At 40.9% G+C, this 26,343-nt stretch overlaps 1 protein-coding gene across 1 annotated transcript; it reads right to left on the bottom strand.

Moving 5' to 3' along the window:
• Nucleotides 1–17,857: 17,857 nt before the first annotated feature.
• LOC144317712 (HLA class II histocompatibility antigen, DM beta chain) lies at nt 17,858–23,491 on the bottom strand. The gene is made up of 6 exons (XM_077904517.1): nt 22,999–23,491; nt 22,073–22,354; nt 20,318–20,602; nt 18,758–18,874; nt 18,567–18,602; nt 17,858–18,216 (listed from the first exon to the last, which is right to left on the bottom strand). The coding sequence occupies exons 1-6, from the start codon at nt 23,051–23,053 to the stop codon at nt 18,200–18,202; spliced, it is 792 nt and encodes a 263-aa protein (XP_077760643.1). The 5' UTR covers nt 23,054–23,491; the 3' UTR covers nt 17,858–18,199.
• Between the last annotated feature and the right edge of the window lie 2,852 nt (nt 23,492–26,343).

Here is a 26,343-nt window from a genome sequence, read left to right as displayed (position 1 = left end):
GGAAATCCTGGAGCAGAGTGAGATGCCTCTCTGTGAAAATAGCAGACTCTCCTCTCCTAAGATCTTTAATAAAACATGCCCCAAAAGCCCTTCCCCTATATTTCCCCTTTCAGTGAATTAAACCACTCTCCACCTATTGTCCAAACCAGAAACCTAAGTCCAATCAGTTTTCAAGTCCCATCAAGTCTTTTGCTTTGAGTCATTTCATTGATTTTTATCTCCTTTGCTTCTAATTGTAATGGTATACATGAGTACTAAGTAGGAGGTTCAAAATTGGAGAGATGGGATTTGAATGAATGTTTTTGTATGTATAATAAAAGCCATGATAGATTAGAGGAGAGAAGATAGAGGGAAAGTAGGACAAAGTAAAAAAAATGTCCATGAAAGCACCTCGGAAAATTCAAAGCATTACACAAATGTAACATTTTATTATTAACCATGATTTCATTTTTGTTCCAATTCTGTCCAGAGAAATTTGGATGCTGTAAAAGAATTTTAAGGCTTTGGTCAAAAAACACTCTATGGTCTTCTAATTACTACTTGTTTATTTATAATAACATTTCAACAACAAAGTAAAAGTTATTTTATAGAAAAAAAACCTGCAATGCCCACCCTGTATAACTCAGCTATGGTGTTGGGTTCAAATTAATATGCACACTCAAAAAGCCATATGAGGGCAGCCCGAGTGGCTCAGCGGTTTAGCGCCGCCTTCAGCGCCGGGCCTGATCCTGGAGACCCGGGATCGAGTCCCATGTCGGGCTCCCCGTATGGAGCCTGCTTCTCCCTCTGCCTGTGTCTCTGCCTCTCTCTCTCTGTGTCTCTCATGAATAAAAAAAAAAAAAAAAAAAAAAAAAAAGCCATAGTGAATACTAGACCAGAACTTAGAAGGGTATAGGACATAAAACAACATTCTTGTTTATCAGCCTGATAGCATTAAACATGTCTTCTCAGGAGTCTTTACAATAATCTAGGTATTGATTATTGTCCCCATTTTGTGTGGACATGCTTGGCTGTAACAGACAAAACCACAGGGGTGGATAGGACCCATCCCAGGATAGAAAATCCTCACAAATTACAGGAACCACATCGTATAAGCCTGTGAATTCACATTCAAGCCAGCAAGCACATTCAGTTTCAAGAAACACCATACACAGAATCCAAGGTCTGTGTTTCCTGACAGGTTTTTATACTTTTTTTGTCACATAAGCCCACAAATTTAATGCCTACTCCATCTTCCTCATGCAGATATAGTTCACCAAAAGGGGTCATTTCTACATTTAAAAGTGTTGCTTTGTAACACAATTGACATTCCTTGTTTATCTAAACCCAAGACATTCCAAAGAAACAGTAAAGATAAGATAAACTCGAGTTCATCTTCCTGTGGGAGAAAAAAAACTGGTCTAATATTGCTATTAACCCTTGGGCCCCCCAACAAACCTGGTTTGTTCCCCCTCAAAAGCTTATTCCAGTGAAGGCACTTCCTGGTAGCAGCTCCTGAGCAAGCAGGGGGAAGAAATGAAATGGGTGCCCAAACAGGGAAAAACCTATCTTTTTTAACCTTCAGATACAAAGAACACAATGAATTCAACATGTATTTGATGTAGATCTTGTGCCAAACATTGCCACAGAGGAAGATTCATCTGCATCCAAGATAAACTGAGGAGAAGAATGGGAGCAGAGGCCAATGGGAAGATAGGAAGCCACAGGTCCAGCTAGAGATGGCTGCAGCAAATTGCTTGGAGGGCTCTGATATGTGCTAGGGAGACTTAAAAGAGCTAAGTTGAAAGAATTCATAAATTCTACAGACGCTTCTAAGTTACAGAAAAGGAAGACACAGCCAAATACATCTTAAAGACCACGAGGCTAATACCATCTATCAGGGTGCTGTCGCCTCATCATACAGCTTCCCTCAAAACTAACCAGTATCTTCCTAGAAAGGAATTGCTGAAAGTCTTTGTCCTGAATTCTGCAAAGTAAAACATCCCTGAAGATGCACCCAGAAAGGGCTCAATGGAGTACACAGTCAGTGCTCAAACACAAATATATCTCTCTCCTACTTGATGCCACACACACTCTTACCTCATGAATCTCCACATCTCCTTTCTCTCCTGCCACTGGAGCAGAGACAAATCAGAATTCCCACTCACCAGCCCATCTGGCACCAGGAAGAGAGATTCTTGGCACAGGCATGACAGCACACAAGTCCTGGCCACAGGTGTAAGACTCTGGTGATCAGGAAGCTTCTGACTGCCAGCCATTGGACGTCACCTGTCACTTTGAGAGCCAGAAATGAAACTTCTATTTCCTACTGAGATGGCAAATAAATAGGTTCAGGCTCTCCCTCACCCAAAATTAATTTTGCTAAAGCTATAGAAGCAAAGGGAAGCAAGCATTTGGAGAACCAGAAACAATGGCCACAACAAATATAAAATGTTTAGAACTTGCCAAGAAAGAGAGAACTGCCATCTTGAAACTGTGCGTGTAGGGAGTGGGGAGGGCTGCATTCAGGGATAGAAACAGCATTAGGAGGACAGACTGCAGGAAGATCTAAATTTTAGAATATTTTAAATTCAACTCTTATCTCCTTCATAATTGTCTTGAGACATCACTGCCTCCCCTTTACACATAAACAGAAATTAGAGCAGCACCTGTGCCTTGCTAAGTCAAGGAACTAAAGAAAATAGGTGTTAGCCTGGGGTATTCACTTCTTCATTATTTGCTACCATGGCCCCAGCTCCCAGAGAGCCTGCCTGTTCCCAGTTGTGCGATCCCTTAGAACTGACTAGTAGAGCGTCTGCAACCATGGAGAGTCAGTGTTTCTGAGTTCTCTGCCAGGACTGGATCTGGAAGGACACAGACCTTCATGGTCAGACCTTCATCCTTTCCCCACTATACATCGACCATACAAACTAGCTGTTATCCCCATGGAGACATAAGCTCAGAGACCAACAGAATTAGACCGCTAAGGACTAAACCCGCTATAAAACAGAAATAAATCAAACACCATATACTGCCTAATGCAGAAGTGAGAAAAAGATGAAACAAGAACTTAAAATTAGATGGTAAATACACCAGCGCCTGGGTGGCTCAGTTGGTAAGCATCTGGCTCTTGATTTCAGCTCAGGTCACAATCTGAGGGTCATGAGTTTGAGCCCTCGACAGGCTCAGTGCAGAGTCAGCTTGAGATTCTCTCTCTCCGCCCCCCTACTCATGTGCACAATAAACAAACAAACAAATAATCATTGGGGGCACCTGGGTGACTCAGTCAGTTAAGCATTTACCTTTGGTTCAGGTCATGATCTCCAGATCCCGGGATTGAGCCCCACGACAGGCTTCCTGCGTTAGTGGGGAGTCTATTTCTTCCTCTGCCTCTTCTCCATCCCTCCTGCTCTTGCACACACACTCTCTCCCTCTCTCTGTCTCAAATAAATAAAATCTTTTTTAAAAAAGTAAAATAAATAGGGGTACCTGGGTGGCTCAGTGGTTGAGCGTCTGCCTTCAGTTCAGGTCATGATCCAGGAGTCCCAGGATGGAGTCCCACATCAGCTCCCCACAGGGAGCCTGCTTCTCCATCTGCGTATGTCTCTGCCTCTCTCTGTATGTCTCTCATGAATAAATAACATATTTAAAAAAAAGTAAAATAAATAATTTTAAAAAAATAAAGAAGTGTGTGTGTGTCTGTGTGTGTGTGTGTGTCCAGATTTTAAAATCTTCACTTGGTTGTAGGATTGGTATTTGGGTGAGAGAAGGAAAAAAATCAAAAAGACATGGCTCAGCGGTTTAGTGCCGCCTTCGGCCTAGGGCCTGATCCTGGGGACCCAGGATTGAGTCCCAGTCAGGCTCCCTGCATGGAGCCGGCTTCTCCCTCTTCCTGTGTCTCTGCCTCTCTGTGTCTCTCATGAATAAATAAATAAAATCTTTAAAAAAAAAAAAAAGGACATGTAATGGATGTGTTAACCAATTTGATTGTGGTAAACATTTTGCTATGTATACATATATTAAATCATCACATTGTACAGGTTTTTATTTTTTTAAGCAGGCTCCACACCCAATGTGGAGCCCAACATGAGGCTTGAACTCACGACCCTGAGATCAAGACCTGAGCTGAGATCAAGAGACAGAGGTTCAAATAACTGAGCCACTCAGGACCCTTATACTGTATAGTTTTTTTAAAGTTACACACTGTAAGGGGCATCTGGGTGGCTCAGTCTATTGAACATCTGACTCTTAGGCTCAGGTCATGACCTCAGGGTCATGAGATCAAGCCTGACATCCAGCTCCATGCAGAAAGTGGAGTCTACCTGAGATTCTCTCTGTTCCTCTCCCTTTCCCTCTGCCCCTCTCCCTTGCTCATTCACTCAAATGCTCTCTATAAAATAAATAAATAAAGTCTTTTTAAAAATATTACACTGTGCAGCTTAAATATATGTGATCTTTATTTGTCAATCATATCTCCATAAAGCTGGAAGAAAATTTTAAAAATAAATGCATTAAAAGAGAAAATCAGAAGGACATAGAGTATGCTAAAGAATCTGGAGTCGGGGCAGCCCTGATGGCTAAGTGGTTTAGTGCCACTTTCAGCCCAGGGCCTGATACTAGAGTCCCAGGATTGAGTCCCACATGGGGCTCCCTGCTTGGAGCCTGCTTCTCCCTCTGCCTGTGTCTCTGCCTCTCTCTCTCTCTCTCTCTGTCTCTCATAAATAAATAAATAAAATCTTTAAAAAAAAAGAATTTGGGGTCAATACATAAATATTAAGATATTTAAGAAATTTATAAAGGCAAGTAAACATGAATATATGTCTTAAATTAAAGCCAACCATCATAAGAACTGAATCAGTAAATGTAACTTCCAATCTAGCAGGAAAAAAATCAGTCTATCAAATGGAAAGTGAGAAAAAGAAGGAAACAATATACATTAAATACAAACTCTGAAATGAGTTATAAAAATAAGTCTCAATATATCAGCAGTTATAAGAAGAATAAACTATATATATATTTAAAAAAAAGAACAAACTACGAGTCATTTAAATAAATGCACTTAAAGTGGGAAGATATGTAAAGGTTGAAATTAACAGGAGGAAAAGATTTACCAGGTGGCAAATATGACCTCAAAAAAGTTGGGCAACAATCTCAATACACAACAAAATACATTTCAAGGTTTTAAAAAAGTGCTTTGATAAAGGACCAAAAAAAGATTCTTATATAATTAAAAAGAAACAAGGAACAGTAATCATAAATGTATATAAAATAAAAAATACAGCCTCCAATTTATATAGCAATAACTGAAAGAACTACAAGCAGAATTGATTTTTTTAATTGCAGTGGTAATTTTAACAAACCCATGTCAAAAACGGATATATAGAAAAATAAGCAAATATCTTAAAGACCAGAACAATACAAGTATTTAAGCTCAGTTATTAATCAAGCCTTAACAAATAAGAAAATGAATTCTTCCAGATTACAAATGACTAAAGTAACAAAACAAGTGGCTGGAATGATTCTGGATTGCAGGGCAGGAAGCAAAGGGAGCAGGGAGACTATGAGGATCTTTACTGAGAAAGTTACTGAAATTTGAATATGTATTGTGGCTGAGAATCGTATTATATCAAAGTTTAATTTCCAGGGTGTTACCATTCTCCTCTATTTATACAAAAGAATGTCCTTGCTAAGAGCAAGAAACACACTGAAATACTTAACAGGAGAGGGGTTTGATGTCTGCTACTCTGAAATAATTAGAACAAAACATTAGAGAAACAGAAACAGAAAAAAAGACAGCAAACATAGAAAAATATTAAAAATTACTGAATCTAGACAAAGTGTCATAGGAATTTTTTTGTACTATTCTTATAATTTTTCGTAAATTTGAAATCACTGCAAAATTAAAAGTTTTAAATTTTCATAAACAGCGTTTGAATTAAAACCAAAACTATAAAGAACATAATAATTAGAACTGACCAGAAATTAAAACACTAGCTATCAAAATTTGTTAGATACAATTAAGGCAGAACTTAAAGGAAAACTTTTTACCTTTAAATATACTTTTCAGGAAACAAACAAACAAAAAAACCTACGTAATAAAATTACCTAAGCATTCAATTCAAAATTTAGGTAAAGAGGAATAGAACAAACCCAAAGAAAGGAGGAAGGAAATAATAACGTTAAGAATAGAGATAACAAAATTGAGAGCTAAAGGCAATTAATGGAAACAGAAGCTTGCCTTTGAAAATATATATATATATATATATATATATACACATATGAAAAGATACATATATCTTTATATATACATATATATATATATGTTGTATGTGTGTGTATATATATATGTTGTTCTGGAAAAGAGAATGAAAAACAAAAGCTGCCCAACTACTGTATAAAGGAATTTTTATTACAAGAATAAATAAGGAAATACAAGAAAATGTCCATGCTTTTATAAAAGTAAACACAACACCCTAAGTAAGATATTAACTAAACAAAACCAACAGTAAATACATAACTATAGGATAATCAAATAGGGTTTATTATAGGAATGCAAAGATAAGTTTCACATAAAAAAAAATCTCTCTCAGTGTAATCCCCATATTAGGATATTAAGAGAGAAATGTATGTATAATGTAACAAATCAATGATGAAAAATGATTTTTTAAATTTCATAATCTACTTATGATTTTTTTATAAAATAAACTCTTAGACAACTAGGAATAAAAAAAATTATTTAACTTAATTTAGTAAAGGTTGTACATAAAAACCTACAGTGAGGATTTCTGGGAAGATGGAGTAGACCTATTTCTCCCTATTCCTCTCACTAAGTACAACTAAAAACCCTGGACATTATATATAACACAAACATAAGAAGACTCTGAAAGGTAGAGATAAGAAGGCAGACCATATGGGACACAGGACCTGGAGGAACGACACAATGGTGAGCAATTTGGGCTTTCTTTTTCCTGATACATCCCAAACTTGGAGCTGAAGAAACTAACAACTTGGAAAGGCCAACTGGCATAAAACAAAGAAACAAAAAGTCCCAAAAGCCTGATATGACTAGCCCAAAGGCTGATATCACTAGCCAACAGTCTAATTATCACTAGTCAAACATCTGATATCACTAGCCAAAGACCAGGACAGAGGCAACCTATCAAGACCAGAAACTTTTACAAAATAAACTGCTCTGTTCCAGGCAAACACCGTAGAAATAACTATGGCCCCATTCCTATTCACACCAGAAAGGCAGAATGGGATACCTAGGCTTCCACCCTTCTAAGACTATAACAGGGCACCAAACATCACCCTGCAGTAGTATCCAAAAAAATCAGTTGGACACCAAGAATTCATTTCTTCAGACCAGTAATGAGGGACTCTCCCCAATACGTTAGAGGAATGGACTGTAGGAGGAGAACTCTTACCCCTGTCCAACAATGATGAGAATGGCCAAAGTTCTCCAAACACAATGAAAATTATAAAAGAGGAATCTTGAAACATTGAGAAACAAGAACAAGATAAGCAAAATATATGGGTAAATACAATAAATCTTCTCCTCTTGAGTTTTCTAAGTTACATTAGATGAAGCAAAAATTATAACAGTCTGATATGGTTCTAAATGTGTGTACAGGAAATATTTAAGACAATTATACTACATATGAGGGAGGAGAGAGGTAAGGCTTCTACACTCCACTCAAACTGGTAAATGATGACACGAGTAGACAACAGCTAATGTATGCATAATGTAATACCTAGAGCAGCCACTAAAAAATGTTATACAAAGAGATACGCTCAAAATGACTGTAGAGGGGCAGCCTGGTGGCTCAGTGGTTTAGCACCACCTTCAGCCCAGGGCCTGATCCTGGAGACCCGGGATTGAGCCCCATGTGGAGCCCCTGCGTGGAGTCTGCTTCTCCCTCTGCCTGTGTCTCTGCCTCTCTCTGTGTGTCTCTCATGAATAAATAAATCTTTAAAAATTTATTTTAAAAAAACACTGTAGATAAATAAAAATGGAATTATAAAGTGTTCAAATAAGCCACAGAAAAGCAGAAAAAAATAAACAGAAATGACACAGAGAGAATAAGTAGAAAACAAAAAATTAAGTGGCAGAATTAAGCCCTAGCATATTGCTATGAATTGAATTATGTCCCTAAAGTCATACACCGAAGCCCTAACCCCCAATGTATTTGGAGATAGGGCCTTTGTGGAAATAATTAGGGCAAATGAGTTTGTAGAGTAGAGCCCTGATCTCATAAGATTAGTGCCCTTATAAGAAGAAATATCAGGCAGCTTATTCTTGTTCTCTCTCCCACTCTCCCTCTTGCATATGAAATAAAACCAGAAGGCAGCCATATGCAAGCCAGGAAGAGAGAACGCTTACCAATCATGCTAGCACTCTAATCTCAGACTTCCAGACTCCAGAAATATAAGAAAATAAATTTCTTTTGTTTAAGCCACCGAGTCTAGAGTATTTTGTTATGGCAGCCCAAGTAAATGAATATACATATCAACAATTATATTAAATGCAAATGGTGTAAAATTGTCAATTAAAGGCAAAAATTGGTAGAGTGGATTTTTAAAAAGTGAGCCAAAGATAAAATATCTAAAAAACAACAACAAAAAACCCAACTCAGTTCAATTCAAATATATGCAAGTTAAAAGTAAAAGGATAGAAAAAATATATTATTCAATCATTAATCAAAGGGAAACAAGTGAGCATACTACTTCCAGATAAAATAAACTCTAGATGAAAGAAAATTAACCAAGACCGTTTGGGACATTTTATGATAAAAGGGTCAACCTACCAAGAAGACAAAATAATCCTAAATGCTTACACGTAAAAAACTGTGCAAGCTGTAAAATATGTGAAGCAAAAACATAAAATCCACAGTTATAGGGACATCTGAGTGGCTCAGTCAGTTACGCCACTGACTCTGATTTCAGCTCAGGTCATGATCTCAGGGTCCTGGAATTGAGCCTCGCATTGGGCTCCCTGCTCAGCAAGAAGTCTGCTTCTCTCTGCCCTTCAGCACCTCTCCCCACTAGTGCTCTCTCTCTCTTTGTCTGTCTCTCTTTCAAATAAGTGAATAAAATCTTTAACAACAAAAAAGTAGTAATAAAATAAAATAAATCAAAGCCTATGAAACATAGGTAAAGCAGTGTTGAAGAGAAGTTATAGCATGAAAAGCATATATTTTTTAAAAGAAAAAGCCTCCAATCAATAATCTAAAGCTCATACCTCAAGAATCTAGAAAAAGATCAAAGCCAAAGCAAGCAGAAGAAAGGAAATAATAAAGATGAAAGCACAATTCAATGAAATTGAAAACAGGGGGCACCTGGGTGGCTCATTTGCCTTTGGCTCAGGTCATGATCTCAGGTCCTGGGATAGAGCCCCAAGTTGGACTCCCTGCCCAGCAGGGGTCTGTTTCTCCCTCTGCTCCTGCACCCTTGCTCATGCTCTCTCTCTCACTGTATCTATCTCAACTAAATACATAAAATCTTTTTTAAAAAATGAAATTGAAAACAGAAAAACAATAATGAAATTCAATGAAACAACAGATTCTTTGAAGAGATCAACTAATTGAAATTCTGGCAAGACCAACAAGGAAAGAGAAGATAGAAATCACTGATAACAGTAATGAAACAGGGGATGTCAATACAGACTCTGCAGATACCAAAAAGATAATAAGGGAATACTACAAACAACTCTATAAATATAAATTTGAGAATTTAAACAAAATGGATCAGTCTCTCAAAAAAGACAAACTATTACAACTTACCCAATAGGAAACAGGTCATTTGAATAGCCCTATATATTGAGTTTGGAATTTGAAATTTAAATTCCCGAAAAGGGAAACTCTGGGCCCAGATGGTTTCATCTGGAGAATTCTACCAAACATCTAAAGAAGAATTGACAGAAATTCTATACAGTCTCTTACAGAAGAGGAGGAAACACTTTCCAATTTGTGTTATGAAACTATTACCCTAATATCAAAACCAAATGGAAAAGAAAACTGCATACCTATATCCTGCATCAATATAACCACAAAATCCTTAACAAATTATCAGTAAATATGATTCAGGAATATGTATAAAAAAACAGTAAACACTACAATTATTGAGGTTTTTCCAAGGATGTGAAGCTGGTTCAAAATATTCAAAAATCAATCAATGTATTCTATCATATTATCAGGCTAAAGAAGAAAAATTATCAAATCAACATAATTATATCAATCAATGCAGGAAAAGCATTTGATTAAATTTAATGCCCATTCATAACAAAAACCCAGGAAAAGAATGGGAATAAAGCTAACATTCTCAAAGTGTTTTTTCAAAAAAGAGAAAAAAAAATGAAAAAGGCCTACAGCTAACATTATACTTAATAGCAAAATACTGAATGTTTTTCCTGTCAGACAGGGACAAGGCAAGATATCCACTCTCACCACTCTTATTTAAGATGGTGTTAGAAGTTCTAGCCAGTAAATAATGCAAGAAAAGAAAAATGTAATCACATTGGAGAAGGAGAACAGAAGCGGCAGCAGCTCAACCTAAGATGGATTATGGACTTAAATGTAAACAATAATTTTTTTTAAATAGGGGAAATCTTCAGGATGTAGAGCTAGGCAAAAAATTCTTAGAGTTGACAACAAAAGCATGATTCATAAATGGAAATATTAATAAACTGCACCTCATCAAAATTAGAAACATTTGCTCTGTGAAAAACCTATAAAGAGGATGAAAAGACAAGCTACATGATGGAAGGAAATATTTGCAAACCATGTGTCCAAAACAGAATCAGTATCTAGAATATACAACAAACTGAAAATTCAACAGGAAAAAGCAAACACTCTAATTAGAAAATAGGAAGAAATGAAGAGACATTTCACAGAGTAGGATACACACATGGCAAGTAAGCACATGAAACAATGTTCAACAATAGCCATTAAGGAAATGCAAATTAGAATGAGATATCACCACACACCTGTTAAAATGGCTAAAATAAAAAAACAGTGGCAATACGAAATGCTGGCAAGGATGTGGAAAAACTGGATTGCTCATACATTGCTGGTACAGCCACTTGGGAAAACACTTTCGTAGTTTCTTTAAACATTCAACTCCTGAATGATTCAGCAATTACACCACTGGGCATTTATCTTAGAGGAATGAAGACTTATGTCTACACGAAAACCTGTACATAAATGTTTAGAGCAGATTTATTCATATTATCTAAATACTGGAAACAATCCAAATATCCTTCAACCAACTGTGTTATATCCATACCCTGGAATACAACTCAGAAATAAGAAACTGTATATTTGCAACAACCTTGTATAATCTGTAGAGAAATATGTTGAGAGAAAAAAAACCAATCCCAAAATGTTATATACTGTATGTTTTCATTTATAAAACATTTTTAAAATGACAAAATACGGAAATAGAGAACAGATTAGCAACTGCCAGAGGTTAAGGAGGATGTGGGGCAATAGGGAAGTGGGTGTGGCTCTAAAAGAGCAATATGAGGGATCCTTGTGATGATAGAAATGTTCTGTATTTTAACTGTATCGGTGTATCCCGATTGCTATATTGTACCAATGCTTTACAAGATGTCATCATCAGAGGAAACTGGGTAAAAGATACATGGGATCTGTTTGTACTTTTTTTTTTTTACAACTGTGTGTGAATCTATAGTTATCTCAAATAACAAGTTTAGTTTTCTTTTTTTAAAGATTGTATTCATTTATTCATGAGAGACACACAGAGAGAGGCAGAGACACAGACAGAGGGAGAAGCAGGCTCCCTGCAGGGAGCCCGATTGTAGGACTCAATCCCAGAACCCGGGGATCAGGAGCTGACCCGAAGGCAGACACTCGGCCACTGAGCCACCCAGGCATCCCAATAAGTTTAATCTTTTAACAAGCCTACAGCAAACATTGTAATTAATGAAGAACATTTAGTTGCATTTCCTTTAACAATAATGCTGATTGGGATGCCTGGGTAGCTCAGCAGTTGAGCTTCTGCCTTTGACTCAGGGTGTGATCCCAAGTCCGGGGATCGAGTCCCATATCGGGCTCCCTGCGTGGAGCCTGCTTCTCCCTCTGCCTGTGTCTCTGCCTCTCTCTCTCTCTCTCTCTGTCTATCGTGAATAAAGAAATAAAATCTTAAAAAAAACAACAACACAATAATGCTCATTGTCACTGCTTCTATCTGGCATAGCCTTAGAGTTCCTGGTCAATGCTATGAAAAAGAAAACTAATTAAGAGTTTTAAGGATTTGAAGGGATACTCTCAGAGTTTGCTGATGATGCTATTACCTATCTGGAGAGAGAGGGAGAATATCAACAGCAAACAAACCACTGAAACCAGCAAGAGAATCCAGCAAGATTGTCTCATGTATGACCAACCCACAAAAATTGGTTAACTTCTAATGTTTGCAAATTCTACATATGATAAGGCATTAATATCCAGAATAAATAAAGAACCTCTGTAACTCAACAGAAGCAACAAATAAAACCACATGGAAAAACAATTTAAAAGTGGACAAATGACATGAATAGGTATTTCTCTAAAGATGATATGCAAACGGCTGACAAGTATATATAAAAAGATGTTCAACATCACTAATCGTTAGAGAGATGCAAATCAAACCCACAATGAAATACCACTTCACACCATTAGAATGGCTACTATCAAAAAAAAAAAAAAAAAAAGCGGGCACTTGAACAGATATTTGCATACCCATGTTCATAGCAGCATTATTCACAATGACCAAGAGGTGGAAGCAACCCAAATGTCCATCGACAGGTGAATACATAAACAAAATGTGCAATATATATACAATGGAATAGTATTTGGCCTTAAGAAGGAAAGAAAATCCTGTCCCATGCTACAACATGGATGAACTTTAAGGACACTATGCTAAATGAAATAAGCCAGTCACAAAAAGACAAATACGGTATGATTGCACTTATATGAAGTATCTAACATAGTTAAATTCATACAAACAGAAAGTGTGGTGATTACCAGGGCTGAGGAAAGAGGGAAATGGGGAGTTGTTGTTTAATGGGTACTGAAGTTCAGCTTTGCATAATGAGAAAGTTTTGGAGATTTGGTGCACAACAATGTGAATGTACTTAACACTACTGAAAGGTACACTTGAAAATGGTTAAGATGGTAAATTTTGTTATGTTTTTAATACAACTTTGCAAATGTTGGTTACACTTCCCTACACCAGAAATAGCTGCTTTGAAAATAAAATTACAAAATATAACCAATCACAATGACAGCAAAGTCCATAAAATTTCGAAGAAGTAACTGAGCATACAAGGACACGATATGAAAAAGTAAATTTCAAAAAGCATAATAAAGAGCAAACAAGTTGATCTGAATACATGGGGAGATACCCTCTGTTTTTGCATTGGATGACTTATATTTTTAAAAAGCCAATTATCCCCAAATTGCTGAATAAATTCAGGATAACCTCAATCACAGTTCTAGTTTAATTTTGAGGAACTTGAAAACCTTACAGTAAGATATATCAGAAAAAATAAAGATCCACAGTTACATAAACCTTGGCTTAGGGCAGGGGAGACTAGAAATGAGTATTTTCTCAGGTCCCCGAGCAGTAATATTAGTCTTCTGTTATTACTGAGGTCTTGTCCCTGCATGAGGCCTGAGGCCGAAGCCCAGGTTTTGCATCTTTCTACCCCTACCACCACCCAATGCCACAACTTTGGTTTCTTTCCTTCAAGTCAAGTCAATGTGCCAATTGTCCTACACCTGTCCTTCTTAAGATCCACATTTCTCCAAGCCAAGGTCTGTCCCAAGCGCTGGCATGTAGGACATCACAGTTTCCAGAGCTCTGTGGCTTCCCTTTGCTTTCAGCCTCGCTCTGAGAGCAGAGGGAGGCAGAGAGCGAGGCCAGGTTTTAACTCCTTTAGCCCTCTCAAGGTCACCTTAGACTGGCTGTGTTCCTTGACTGAAGGGCACTGTTGCCAGCAAGGTAGTGACACTGAATCCTGATAACCCCTCTAATCTCTTGCCTTTTTGGACTTTGGGGTAGTGACAGGTCAGCTGCTACCTCCAGTTTATACTGCACTACCCTCTACCTACTTCTTTGTAAATACTTCTTTGTAAGTAGACTCTCCTTGAACTATCTTATTCTGAGTGTGCCATTTGTTTTCTGTTGAAGCTCTGGGATAATGAAAGTCATTTCTTTCTTCATTCCCTGCCTCTGACCAGCCTGGCCAAGGGCTCATTTGCAATGGAAAAGTGCAAGAGAAAGGTTCTGGAGAGCAGGTCTAGTCTCCCACTGGGGAGCAATCCTTTTCGGTTTGGGGCCTTTCTGCTTTCTGTAGCCCTTGGGGATTGGTGTGGCAAAAGTAATTTTCCTAAATAAACATTGAGATCAGATACCAATCTTTTTCTGGCCTTTTCACATGACTATGTACATGAATAAGGAGACAAAGAGAATCTGGAATGCAAGTGCATGCTGTCACTCAGGAAAAAAGCACTGAGGATACACCCTCCCATGGTGTACTTGAGCTTTATTCCATTGCCTTTATTTTTTTTTTTTTTAATTTGAGTATAGTTGACTCACAATGTTGCATTTGTTTCAGGTGTATAACATAGTGATTGAACTCCTCTATAAGTTATGCTGCGCTCACCGCAAGTGTAGCTACCATCTGTCACCACACAACGTTATTACAATATCATTGACTATATTCCTCATGCTGTGTCTTTGATTCTCATGACTCATTCACTCCATGACTGGAAGCCTGTATCTCCCACTCCCTTTCACCCATGTTGCCCAGCCCCCCAGCCCCGCCCCTCTAGCACCCATCAGTCTGTTCTCTTGTATACATAGGTCTGATTCAGCTTTTTTTTTATTCATGCGTTGAGGCTTTTTTTTAGATCCCACCTATGATTGAAATGATATCAAAAGAAGAACCTCAAGCTTGAGGTCAACACAGTTCTCTGAAGTATTGCTATCTGCTCCAAGGGTTGAAGGGACTCCCTGCATTGTGCACGCCCTCATGAACACTTTTTTGGGTGGAGAGTGGGACTAGATGACCTTAAAAGTCAATTCCAACTCCAAGTTCAGCTTTTAAAATGAGCTAGACATTGAGAGAACCATGTATTATACCACCTGGATTAGATATAACCCAATAGCCCAACTACCTCTCTCCCCCCTCTCTCCCTCTGTCCCGGTCTCTGTCTCTCTCATATACACACTCCTCTTTTTGGTATTTGATTATGTTTAACATTCTACTCTCCCCACACAGCCCCAGAGCTGGCCTACCATTACCCTACTTCTACTTTCTATCCAAGCACCACTCATTCTCCCATGTAAGGACATGTAGTTCCTCCCTTTTCTCCCTAATCTGGCTTCTTGGATCCCAGGAGATCTACCCAGCACTTTTTCCTACTCCTTATCTGGAAGGGGACAGCTTTCCAAACAAAAACACACCAAGTTAGGGCAGAGGGAAGCCTGCCAGGAACCTCCAGAGGAGGACTGGAAGCTATCCAATTAGCTGACTCTCTCTTTCCTTCCCCTGGGGTCCTGTCACTTTGATTCCCACTGCTGTGACCAGACCCAGACCCTTTGGATATGCAGCTTCTTCAAAATTAGCCAGGCATAGATACCACCCAAAGCCCTACACAGACCAGACTAGCATTTCAAAAGGAATTTGCTTTGTCAAACAAACAAAAACAAAAACCATGAATGGAAAAACGAAAATGAAACCACATACAACTTTAAACAGCAAGTTTTTAAATCAAGTCAAGCAGAGATGGAAGATTATTTACATGATACACAAGCTCATCCATTACATGCTATATATAAATGCAAAAAAAGGGAAATACAAATCTGATAAAATTCCTAGAGATTAATTTCTGAGCCTACATTTGCCAATTAGCACAGTGCACAGCACTTCCCTCTTCCAACCTTATATGGCCTTGCTCAGAGAATAATCATTTTGGTTTTTTGTTTTTTTTATATTTTTATTTATTATTATTTTTTTAATTTTTATTTATTTATGATAGTCACACAGAGAGAGAGAGAGAGAGGCAGAGACACAGGCAGAGGGAGAAGCAGGCTCCATGCACCGGGAGCCCAACGTGGGACTCGATCCCGGGTCTCCAGGATCACACCCTGGGCCAAAGGCAGGCGCCAAACCGCTGCGCCACCCAGGGATCCCCAAGAATAATCATTTTGAATTCATGAGGACTGTCCCCTCCCATTGATTTCTCCAGCAAACTCTTTCCAGAACAAATGCTCTGATCACAAGGTTCCTTCTGGGGGAGACCATGGATGTAAAGGAGATCAATTCACTGGTTGTACAAACCCTGAGCACCTACTTTGGACTTAAAGTCTGTAAGAACTTCCTATCTGTAAGTCTATAAGTCTGTAAGTGCTTCCCCCATTCTTCTGTAGGCCCCCATCAGCACAGAAACAGTCCAAGGATGAATAGTTTCTAGCCCCCATGACCACTCCACACACACACACACACACACACACACACACACACACACACACACATACACTCATGGATACCAGCACATAAGAAGGTTCTGCAGTCTTCTGTCTCTTCCCCCAGCTCACCAGAGTCTGACTTTGAGTATTCCTACATAGCTACCCACATGCAAATGTACATCAATAACCCCTCGTTTTCCCTCCACAATATTCCATTAGGCTAAGGTGCTTCAGTACTTGTCTTTACTTCTGGTTTCTCTTCCTTGCCTGAAGTCTCCTGTCCCACTGGGATTCCAAAAACAATGCCACGCCCCAGCTTTCTGTGTCCAGCAGGTGTCGCCCCTCACTAGAAACAAAATGCACCTCTCTTCTACAGTGCAAAATTTGTACCCCAACAGTGGATGTCCCTTGGATTAGGGGTAAAAGGGAATGAAAGCATGGCTCTGAAGAGTGGCGTGCTCACTAGAATAAGGCCATCTACTTACTTCCAGTTAAGGTAGACAAACATCCTATATAGAGAATTTGTTCTTTGATCTTGGACAAGTTATTTACCTCTGAACCTTGCTTTCTTCATCTGTGACATGGAAGGAGACAATCTTTTCCTCTTGGCATTATTGGAAGAAGTAAATGAGATACAAATACAAAGCCTTAGCCCAGCACCTAGGTCATGATAAGCACTTGAGCTATGGGCTCTTCCCCATTTAGGGTATGGAAGAAATAACTGCCCAGAACTCCCATCCCAAGTTAAGCTCTGCCCTTTGAGTCCTATCTGAGGATGTGTGTCAAGGCTGTGATGAGGATCAACAAAATAATACACATAAGGCACTTGGTCCAATGCGTGGCCCAGAAAGTTGAGTAAGAGGTAATAACTACCATCACTACTGTGGGCTCAGTGTGTGCCAGCAACACTCTTAGCCATCTGTGAGTATGAACACATTCAATCCTCCTAAGACCCCTTATGGGGCAAGTAAACTGTTAGCTCCCTGCCTCTCCCTTATCCTGTGACTCCATCCAACCACAGTTTAATTTCTTCTTATGGGGATCCCTGGGTGGCGCAGCGGTTTGGCGCCTGCCTTTGGCCCAGGGCGCGATCCTGGAGACCCGGGATCGAATCCCACGTCGGGCTCCCGGTGCATGGAGCCTGCTTCTCCCTCTGCCTATGTCTCTGCCTCTCTCTCTCTCTGTGTGACTATCATAAAAAAAAAAAAAAAAAAAAAAAAAAAAAAAAAATTTAATTTCTTCTTATGAGTTACAGATCAGAAGACTACCCCTAATTCTGTCATGTCTAGAGGGAATAACTAGGAGGAGGTACTGACTCCTCCAGTCAAGTAGGAGAGAATTAACCCCAACCCATAACTCTGCTCATGGGCCTTCCCCAGGGCCTCAGGAAAAAGCATAGAAAAACAACATTTTCACTGGAGTTTATTCCTCAGAGATGATCACCAGTGACTCACTGGCTCCTGTGGCACAGTGTGGCCCCCGGAAGGGCCTTTAACCTCCCTCCCCAGATGATATTTGACCCAGAGATACAGCCTTGGACAATAACTTGATTACAGAATATTCCCAGCAGTGAGTTCCCCCCAACTTGCTAAGGTCTACATGGGATGGGCTGGGAAGTTCAAAGATCTGGATGGAGAAACCATAGGATCCAAGAAAATTTGTAGGGTCTGAGGATGTTGGGGGGACATGGCAACATCATTAAGAGTTTGAATCTCCTCACTGGGGTAGAAGTTGTAGGATTCTGCCTCTAGGAGACATGTTGACCTGCAAAAGAAATAGAAAGGAGATAATGAGGCTTCAAACCAACTTGACCCCATCATCTGTCTCTATAACCATCCATGCAAGCCATACAGTGGTATCAAAAATTCTAGATCACCAAGGAGCCACTTTCAATCGTCTCCCCATAGATGCTCAATCAGATAGAAGAAAGGGGTGTAGGTGCTACTATTCCCTGCCCCTAATACCAACAATGGCAATTTAAATTATGCTCTTGGCTACATCCTGGTGGAACCTCACTCCTACTATAAGCACCATTAGCTGAGCCCAACACAGACTCCTGAGATCTCTCACTCCTCCAAAGGACCTATAGGCAAATGGACCAATAGAGATGTTACCTTCTGGATAACTGGTTCCAGGGAGAAAAACATAGCCTAGGAGAAGAAAATGTTTGATTAGAGGACAGTGGATAAAAGTGCCTGGCATCACTCACAGCAAATGAGGTAGCAATGGGAGAACCACTCACCAACAGAAAGTGAGCAGAAACTAGGAGCAAGATTGGCAACAGGAGATTAGGGGTGGCACTCACCAGAGGAGCCAGCTCTCCGCCAGCTGAGCAAACCAAGAGAGAAGATGATGAAGCCCAGGCCCAGAGTCACTCCAGACACAGAAACCTTCACTATCTGCATTGGGGACAGCCCAGGTGCTGCAAAAATAGAAACTTACTATAACCAATCTGTTGCTCATTGCCAGAGAAACTTAATTTAGTACAACCTCCACCTAGTAGGTGCAAAGGTGTTCTAGCCTAATACCAAGGGTCTAGCTCACACCAACCTACTCCCAAGGAAACAGACTTTCCTCAACATCCCCATCCTGTAGCTCTCTACTCCTAGAGTAGCACTGGGGGACCCCTCTCACCAGAGTTGGCACCCTACCTTCCAGGTCCTCTCTAATACAGTGGGACCTCTCAAGGCATCTTTTTTCCTTTCTTCACCCTGAAGTTCCCTCACCAAAGAATAAAGGACTCCTCATTCCCCTTTCTATTTACCCCATAGTGACAATTTCTGCTCCCTTATGTGCTCTACCTGAGTATTTGTCTATTAAAATGTCTTTCCACCTTTCTTAACTCTCAATGATCCCATTCATGAGTTACCTGAATACTGATGAATCTTTTCCTGTCCACATCGAGATTTCCGGAACCTGGCTCCATCCCACTCCATAGCTCCCACCTCCTGAAACCCATTGTATTCTGAATCCCACCCCACCTGGATTCCTTTCCCATGCTAAAATAAATATTCCATCACCAAGGGAAACTCTGGTGCATGATGAGAAGACTCCCAGGAGAGTTCAGGTGTGCTTGTAGGTTCCTCTCTCTGCTCTTCATGCCCTTCTCAGCTGCCCAGCAAGACAACACTCCCCAAAGGGGGAGCCCAGTCTCAATAGCCAGGCTGGGATTCTGTTCTCTAGCCCTCCATAGATATCCCTCTTCATTTCTTCCCCTTCTCTTTCCCCATATACGTGTACCAAATCTCTTGGTACGTTTAATTACTTCCAGTCCTGGGGTTCAAACAGTGCTCATTGATTCCTTGTTCATTAGCCTCCAAGCATGTAAACCAAAGTGTTTGCCTGCCATGGTTTTTACTTCTCTAATAGAGTAGCCCAAATTCAGTACCACCCCCACACCAAGAGAAAGTCCTGTTTCTTCTGAAACCTTTTTTATTCCAGTAATGGGATGTAGCCAATTCCCATTACTGATCAGACAATACAATAGTTGGAATCTGAGGATCCTAAAATGTTGTATCACAATTTTTGGTTTTGAAAACAAGGTCACCAAATCATATCCCCTTTTCAGGACAGCCATGCTGCTCCCTGCCACCCTCGGGCACACATAAAACAGCATCAACCACACCACTATGCCATCAATGACAGTAACTCTTTCTATTCCTGTATCCCATCGCTGCATTTCTGGTTATCAACCCTCTACCAGTTCCTCCAGACTTGCTTCCCATTCTCAGCCTCTCCCTCCCTGCTATATACCATGGACCTGTCCATGTCACTCCCTGTGCCAAAATGTTGGTGTTCCTTTTTTAGCCACCGTCTCGCAGCTCTCTGCTTCAACCCTAATTCCTCCCACCCACCATACACTTACTCCAGTCCTCACAAACAGGCTCAGGGGCCCCGATGTGCTCCACAACACAGGTGTAGGTATCCTCATAAGAAGGGGTTGTAGCTAGATGGGAGACAGTCTGATATGTCCAGTCTCCATTGGGCTGGGCCATATTAAGGGCACTACTGTGAGAAGGGACAGGCTGCCCATTCTTCCTCCATGAGATGGTCACATCAGCTGGATAGAAGCCCCACACGTAGCAGGCCAGCATCACACTCTCCTTCGTGTTAAAAGGAGTGGATTTGGCTACTTGTACAGTTGGTGGTCCTGCATAGGGGGAAAACATAGTCAGGAAAGAGGACAACATTCTGGCTTTTTCTCCAACCTGGTTTCTTTCCTACTTCAATTTTTCCTGGCTTCTGCCAACCTACCCTCCCCACCCCCACTCCATGCCTCCACATCCCTTTGGAAAAGAGGAGTTAGGATTTACTCCTGCTTTGCTCTTTCTTTCCTCCCATTCTTTCACTGCCCTTTCCTTTCTTTCCTGCTCCAAAATTACAGTTGATCACATTAAGTAGAAGCCAGTTCTGAATTGCAGGCTGTTCCAGAAGTCGCTGTATTTATCTCAAGTATATAAGCTAACAGTTGTCAAGAGTTGTAGGTTGAGGTTTGTAAAGGTAGGGAAAGACATCTGCTCTCAAATCTAATTTAACAAACTAAGTGGCTTCAAATGAAGCAGCATTTTTTACTTCAGATAGTTTAAGGAAACGAGCCTAACTCAGATCTAATGCTCTTAAATTTGGAATTGTGTAATGCAAATTTATGGAATTGTTAATATTGCCATTCTCTACTACTTTATTCGCCTAGATGACCCTCTTGCTTGCCTCTATCTTGGTGCTGTTCAAAACAGAATCTTATATAAAAATCCAAGAAATTGTGTTAAAATGCAGATTCCCTAGGTTGCTTCCCAAAATATTTTCACCAAGTGGATCTGTAGTGACATTCAAGGGCTTGCATTATTTTCTTTTAAGAATGAAATTTTTAGAAGATTTTATTTATTTATTTGAGAGTGAGGGACCGAAATAGCAAGAGAGAGCACAAGCAGGGAGGAGAGGGAGAAGCAGGCTTCCCACTGAGAAGGGAACCCAACATGGGGCTCGATCCCAGGACCCGTATCATGACCTAAGGCAGACACTAACCAACTGGGCCACCAAGGCACCCCAAGGTCTTGTATTTTTAACAAACATCTTCCCTAGGCAATTCTGAGAAAAGTGGCCCAGAAATCACACCTTAAGACACATTACTCTGTCTTGTGGAGGTCTTCATTTTTCTTTTACCAATCTCAAGTCATTCTCAGTGGAAGGGCTTTGGGGCAAGAAAGCATGTTGAAATCCCCTGGAAAGCTTTCTAAATATTCCTATGCCTGGGCCCATCCCAGACCTAGAATATCAGAACCTATGATAAAGAGGCATGAGCATTTGGAGAAAAGGCATCCTGGCTATTCTTACACATTCCTGGTTGAACTTAATTCTGCATCCTGAGATACCCTGAATAGAAGGAAAGCATGCTTACTCTCTCAATAGCTCCCTAGTGGCCTCTTTATTCACCCATCCCCATCAACAACCTTTTGAGGGTCAACACTCACTCTTTCTATATTCCAGGTCCATACATTTTCTGCTTGTTTCCTCCCCAAATCTCAAATCTCTTACTTATGGAGGGATGGAGCGATCCTCCCTGGCCTCCCTCCCCTTTCCAACTGTGCTTCCCAATAGCCCCTTTGCACCCCTCTCTCCTTACGTGTTCTGTGGGTCAGTGATCCCCAGAAGGACTGGGTATGTGTGGCACAGTCCTGGAGCCCATTAGACAAGCGCTGGTGCAGGTATTCCTGTTGGTTGAGGTAATCTGAGAGGTAATTGGCCAAGACATTCAGTGTCCCAAATTCATAAGGGACCATTTTGGCCTCATCTGGATCCCAGCAGGTCAGCAAATCCTTATTGAAGGAGACACAATATGTGAAATCCTTTGGAGTCCCATCATCATCCAACAGACAGGAGCTTTCCACGTGAGCTATAAAGCCACCTACAGAAACCACAGAAGGACGGCAGCTCAAAGACCTCTGCAGGAAGCCCAAGCCTCAGTTACACCTAATGAGTGGGGTGTAGTTTTCCTGCCTCAGGTAGCATCTAGAGACCACACTCATGTACTGGAGTCTCTGAGAGCACAAATTAAGGGAATAGGTGGTAGTAGCAGAGAAGTTTTCAGATGCTATTTCCTCTTTATGAGACTAAGTATGGGAACAAGAATAGACCAAAATTATTAGCTAGTTCAAGCACAGCTTACCCAGGACAAGGCCATCAGTAGAGCAAATTATTGAATGAGAAAGGGGTCAAGAGAAAGAGTCAGCTTTGTTGTATGCTGTATATATTAAATATTCACTCCAATATATATTTATGAAGCACACACACATATTATGTGCTAGGAGCTGAGGATGCATCAGTAAACAAGACAGATATTGCCCTTGCCCCCACTCCAGGAAATGATATGTATTACACAAATAATTATACAAGCTCAATTATATTAAGATCACTACAAAGATAGAAAGGTACAAAGTGCTATCAGAGTACATACTAGAGAGACAAACTAGTCTGGGATGTCTGAATCCAACTGACCCCCCTGTCCCAAAGGAGCAGAGGAAGGGAAGGTCCCAGGCAGGAAACCCTTACCTTCTCCGGTAGAGCCCAGACTGAGGCCCAGCAGCAATGGTAGGAGTGTGGTCATGCTTTGCTCTAGGAACACTCCAGGAATTCAGTCCCCTGGACCAGTTCTTCCAGGGTCTTTGGGTCCTCGCCTGCTCCAGTAGCCCAGCCTGGGTAGATGTTCTCCAGACCCTGAGTGGAATACCGTATTGCCCCGGCTCCTTGATCCCCACTAAATGAATGATTTGGAGCCACCCATCCCCTAGATACTAAACCCGTTCCAACCACCTCTTCTAAGTCAGTCCCAAACTAAGAGTTGTCAGATTGGTTAGAGAGGCGAGGACAAATACAGAGACAAATCGCTGAGTGCTTTAGCCTAGCATCATCAGTTACCAGGTAAATCTTATCCTGCCTTAGGCTTTAAACAAATCCTTCTCTTAACTCTTTCCCTGTGAGAAAGACCAGTCTGTAGGTGGATTTCCTTAATCAGTGAAAAGAATAATCCCAATATTCCCAGAACATTTGTAGCCTGGGCAGCCCAATGGTTTAACTGTTTCCTTTCAATATCCTTCCAAAAGACTGGGACTAGATAACTTCTCTTGTCCCTTAGAGTACTCAGATTTTGAGCAACCCTTGGTCTGTCTTGTTACCTGGAGATGGAGGTGGGATGGTGAAAGGCCCTTCCGGAGCTGTGGCAGAGCCAGGAATACTAAGATGGAAGGAGGTATTAGGAGAGTACAGAGTTATCTCGCCTCAAAACACAACTGCAGAATAAGGGAAGCAGCTCCACTTTAGAGGTTGGAGACAGACTGGAAAATCCCTCCCTGGGATTCCATTGCTTTTTTTGTTCTAGCCAGCAGAACTTCGTTTCATCCTTTCTGCTTTTTGGAGCCAGGAAATCCTATCCTCCACCACTCTGAGCTATCTTAGGGCAGACCACAGGACAACTCCACTTAAACCCTTGATAAATAGCTGGTAATGGATCAGTTCCCGAAGCTCAACTGCCTCCCCAAACTCAACATTCAACAGTGTGTCTCTCCCACTGAGCCTATCTGTCCCAGAGCAGGTCCCTGCATATGAAGCCACTAGAAAAATAAGACCTGGAAAGGCAGATTTTAACTGGCAATTCATTCTCCTATTCCACTGCGAAGTATATAGCTGGTGGCTTTTTCTATCACAAACTTAAAACCCTAAATTGGCTTCTCTCTATTCCCCAGTGGCTTCAGAGCTGTGTCTCCTCACCTTAGTTTCTGCAAGCTTTTGGATTTGATTTAGTAGTGAGCTAAATGAAAGAGGATTAGGAGACCCTTGATACCACACTTACCTGTTCTCCTCCCCAAAGTCCCTAATCTCAAGAGAGTCAATATTTATGAAGAAAAAGAAGCATGTACCAAAAATGAATAGAAAGATGAAAATAAGAAACAAAAGACTTGTGTAACTAATCAAGATTAACTGAAGTCGTGTCCATGTTTCCCAGCACCCCCACTCTCAACCCTACCTTCATTATAAGATGTTTCTATACTCTACTTCCTCAATAAGCCATCAGGTGAGCTAGAATGGGCAGAAAATTGGGTGGTGGGTCCAAAATGTGTTGAGCTTCAACTTTGGAACTGATACTATACTAGGTAGGCCCTTCCCATGTCATCTCATATAATCTTAAAAGACCTAAGTGTCTTCATTCTTACAGTTTTGAAAACAGGTCCAAAGATTCACACACAGGTGCACACACGCAAGCATGCCCACACACTCACTACATCTTGAGGCTGAGGTGACCCATGTAAAGGTGGCCAGCGCTGACCTCCACTGAGAGAAAGATAAAGGGAAAGCCACTTGATCTGTTCAAGTCTTAGCTTCCCTGTTCTCAGAATTCCTTCTGTTCTTAGAACAAGTGTCTCCTGGCTTTCTCTTTTAACAGTTTCAAAACTGTGCAAACTCTTCCCCCCAACCATCTGCATACACACACTTCCCCTTTACATTCTTCCTCCTCCCCCTAGGTAGGCGGTGAGCCTAACCTTGCAGGAACCAGGGCTTGGGATCCTTTTCAATGTCTACAAAGATTGCACTGGCACAGGAATGCATGCGGTGAGGTCCCGTGCCTGCACAGGGTTGGCCACCTGCCAGGGAGCTGAGGCCACGCAGAGTTCCCTCTTGAGTCTGAGTGTCTGCCCCGGCAGCCAAAGGAGATGTGAAACCATTTGTGAGGCAGCAGCAGGAAATGCAGAAGATTTCACTTCTCTATTAATAAGAAGACTGAGAGTACTTTTTAGAATAAAGCAAGACAGAAAACCCAGAGACCTGTGCTCAGTGATTTCTTCATTCTCCTCTTCCTCCTAATTTTACGGACATAGGTAACCCATCAACCCAAAAGAACATTTTAGGTGCCCTGTCCATTGTGATTGAATAACTATTTCTGTAGTGCCAGGACCACCAGGACCATAGGAATGAGGGAGCTGTAGCCGCGTTCCCACATGCTGTCCCTCTTTTACTGGCACTACCCAAGCTCCAAGAGCCAGTCCTCTCCTTTCACACACCTCTCCCCCTGGGCTGTTCACCACGTGCCACAAGTGGACTAACTATGGTGTTCCTGTGCAGAGCATTACAAGAAATACCCAGCTAGGAGATATGGACTCTGCCCCCACGCCGTTTGCTTTTAGGTCAATTGGTGAATAAGAAAAAACATTTGTAAAGAGAAGAGTTGATGTTAAAGCAAGTAAGCAATAAGGCCAGTGTACTTCAAAGAGAAAAGAGAAACCATTGAGGGCATGGTGGACAGAAAGTCCTCTCCACTGAGGGGTGCTGGAGGTGAGAACCAAATACTGGGCTGAAGCCACGTCCAGAAGAGAAAGGCAGTTGGCATCGCAGTCCTGACATATAACTCCACAAGCTTGGCAATGTTATGAGGTGCTGCTGGGGGTCTACCAGAAGCTTGGATTGACTAAAACAAAAAGGAACTACAATAACATCATGGGCATCACACACTGAAGGAAGTCACAAATGTGGTCTCATGCTCTTCCTGAGAGCATGGACCTAATTATAAATCCCTTCTAGGTACTTCCTTATGTTGCTCCCTGTAAATTCTCAGGTTCCTCTTCTGGACAGATGGTTTTAACTCAAGCCTCAATTTCATAAACTCAAAAATTGTTCAACTCATCAATCATTTGTGATCTGCAACCTGTAGTGTGAGACCACATTTATGACTTCCTTCAGTGTCTTCTCAAAGAAGACAGTGTCTTCTCAAAGACCTGCACCCTGCCAGGATTTCATTATCTCCCAGTCTGTCCAACCTCATCCCTACCCACCCCCACCTCACCTCTGTCCTCCCACTCTCTCTTCTCTATGGGATTCACTGCTCCAGACCCTGACCTTGGGGTT

Source organism: Canis aureus, chromosome 7, assembly GCF_053574225.1.
Source record: "Canis aureus isolate CA01 chromosome 7, VMU_Caureus_v.1.0, whole genome shotgun sequence".
Lineage (NCBI taxonomy): Eukaryota > Metazoa > Chordata > Mammalia > Carnivora > Canidae > Canis > Canis aureus.
Note: the sequence above shows the minus strand (reverse complement) of the source record. Positions and strands in the feature narration are given on the sequence as shown.

What these genes read in the sequence shown, in the direction of transcription:
- LOC144317712 (XM_077904517.1), bottom strand. Translation starts at nt 23,053, where the DNA reads ATGACCACACTCCTACCATTGCTGCTGGGCCTCAGTCTGGGCTCTACC. An exon ending in ATCACTGACCCACAGAACAC is followed by an intron (nt 20,603 to 22,072) that starts GTAAGGAGAGAG and finishes CCCCCTATGCAG; the next exon opens with GACCACCAACTGTACAAGTA. An exon ending in GCCTGTTTGTGAGGACTGGA is followed by an intron (nt 18,875 to 20,317) that starts GTAAGTGTATGG and finishes CTATTTTTGCAG; the next exon opens with CACCTGGGCTGTCCCCAATG.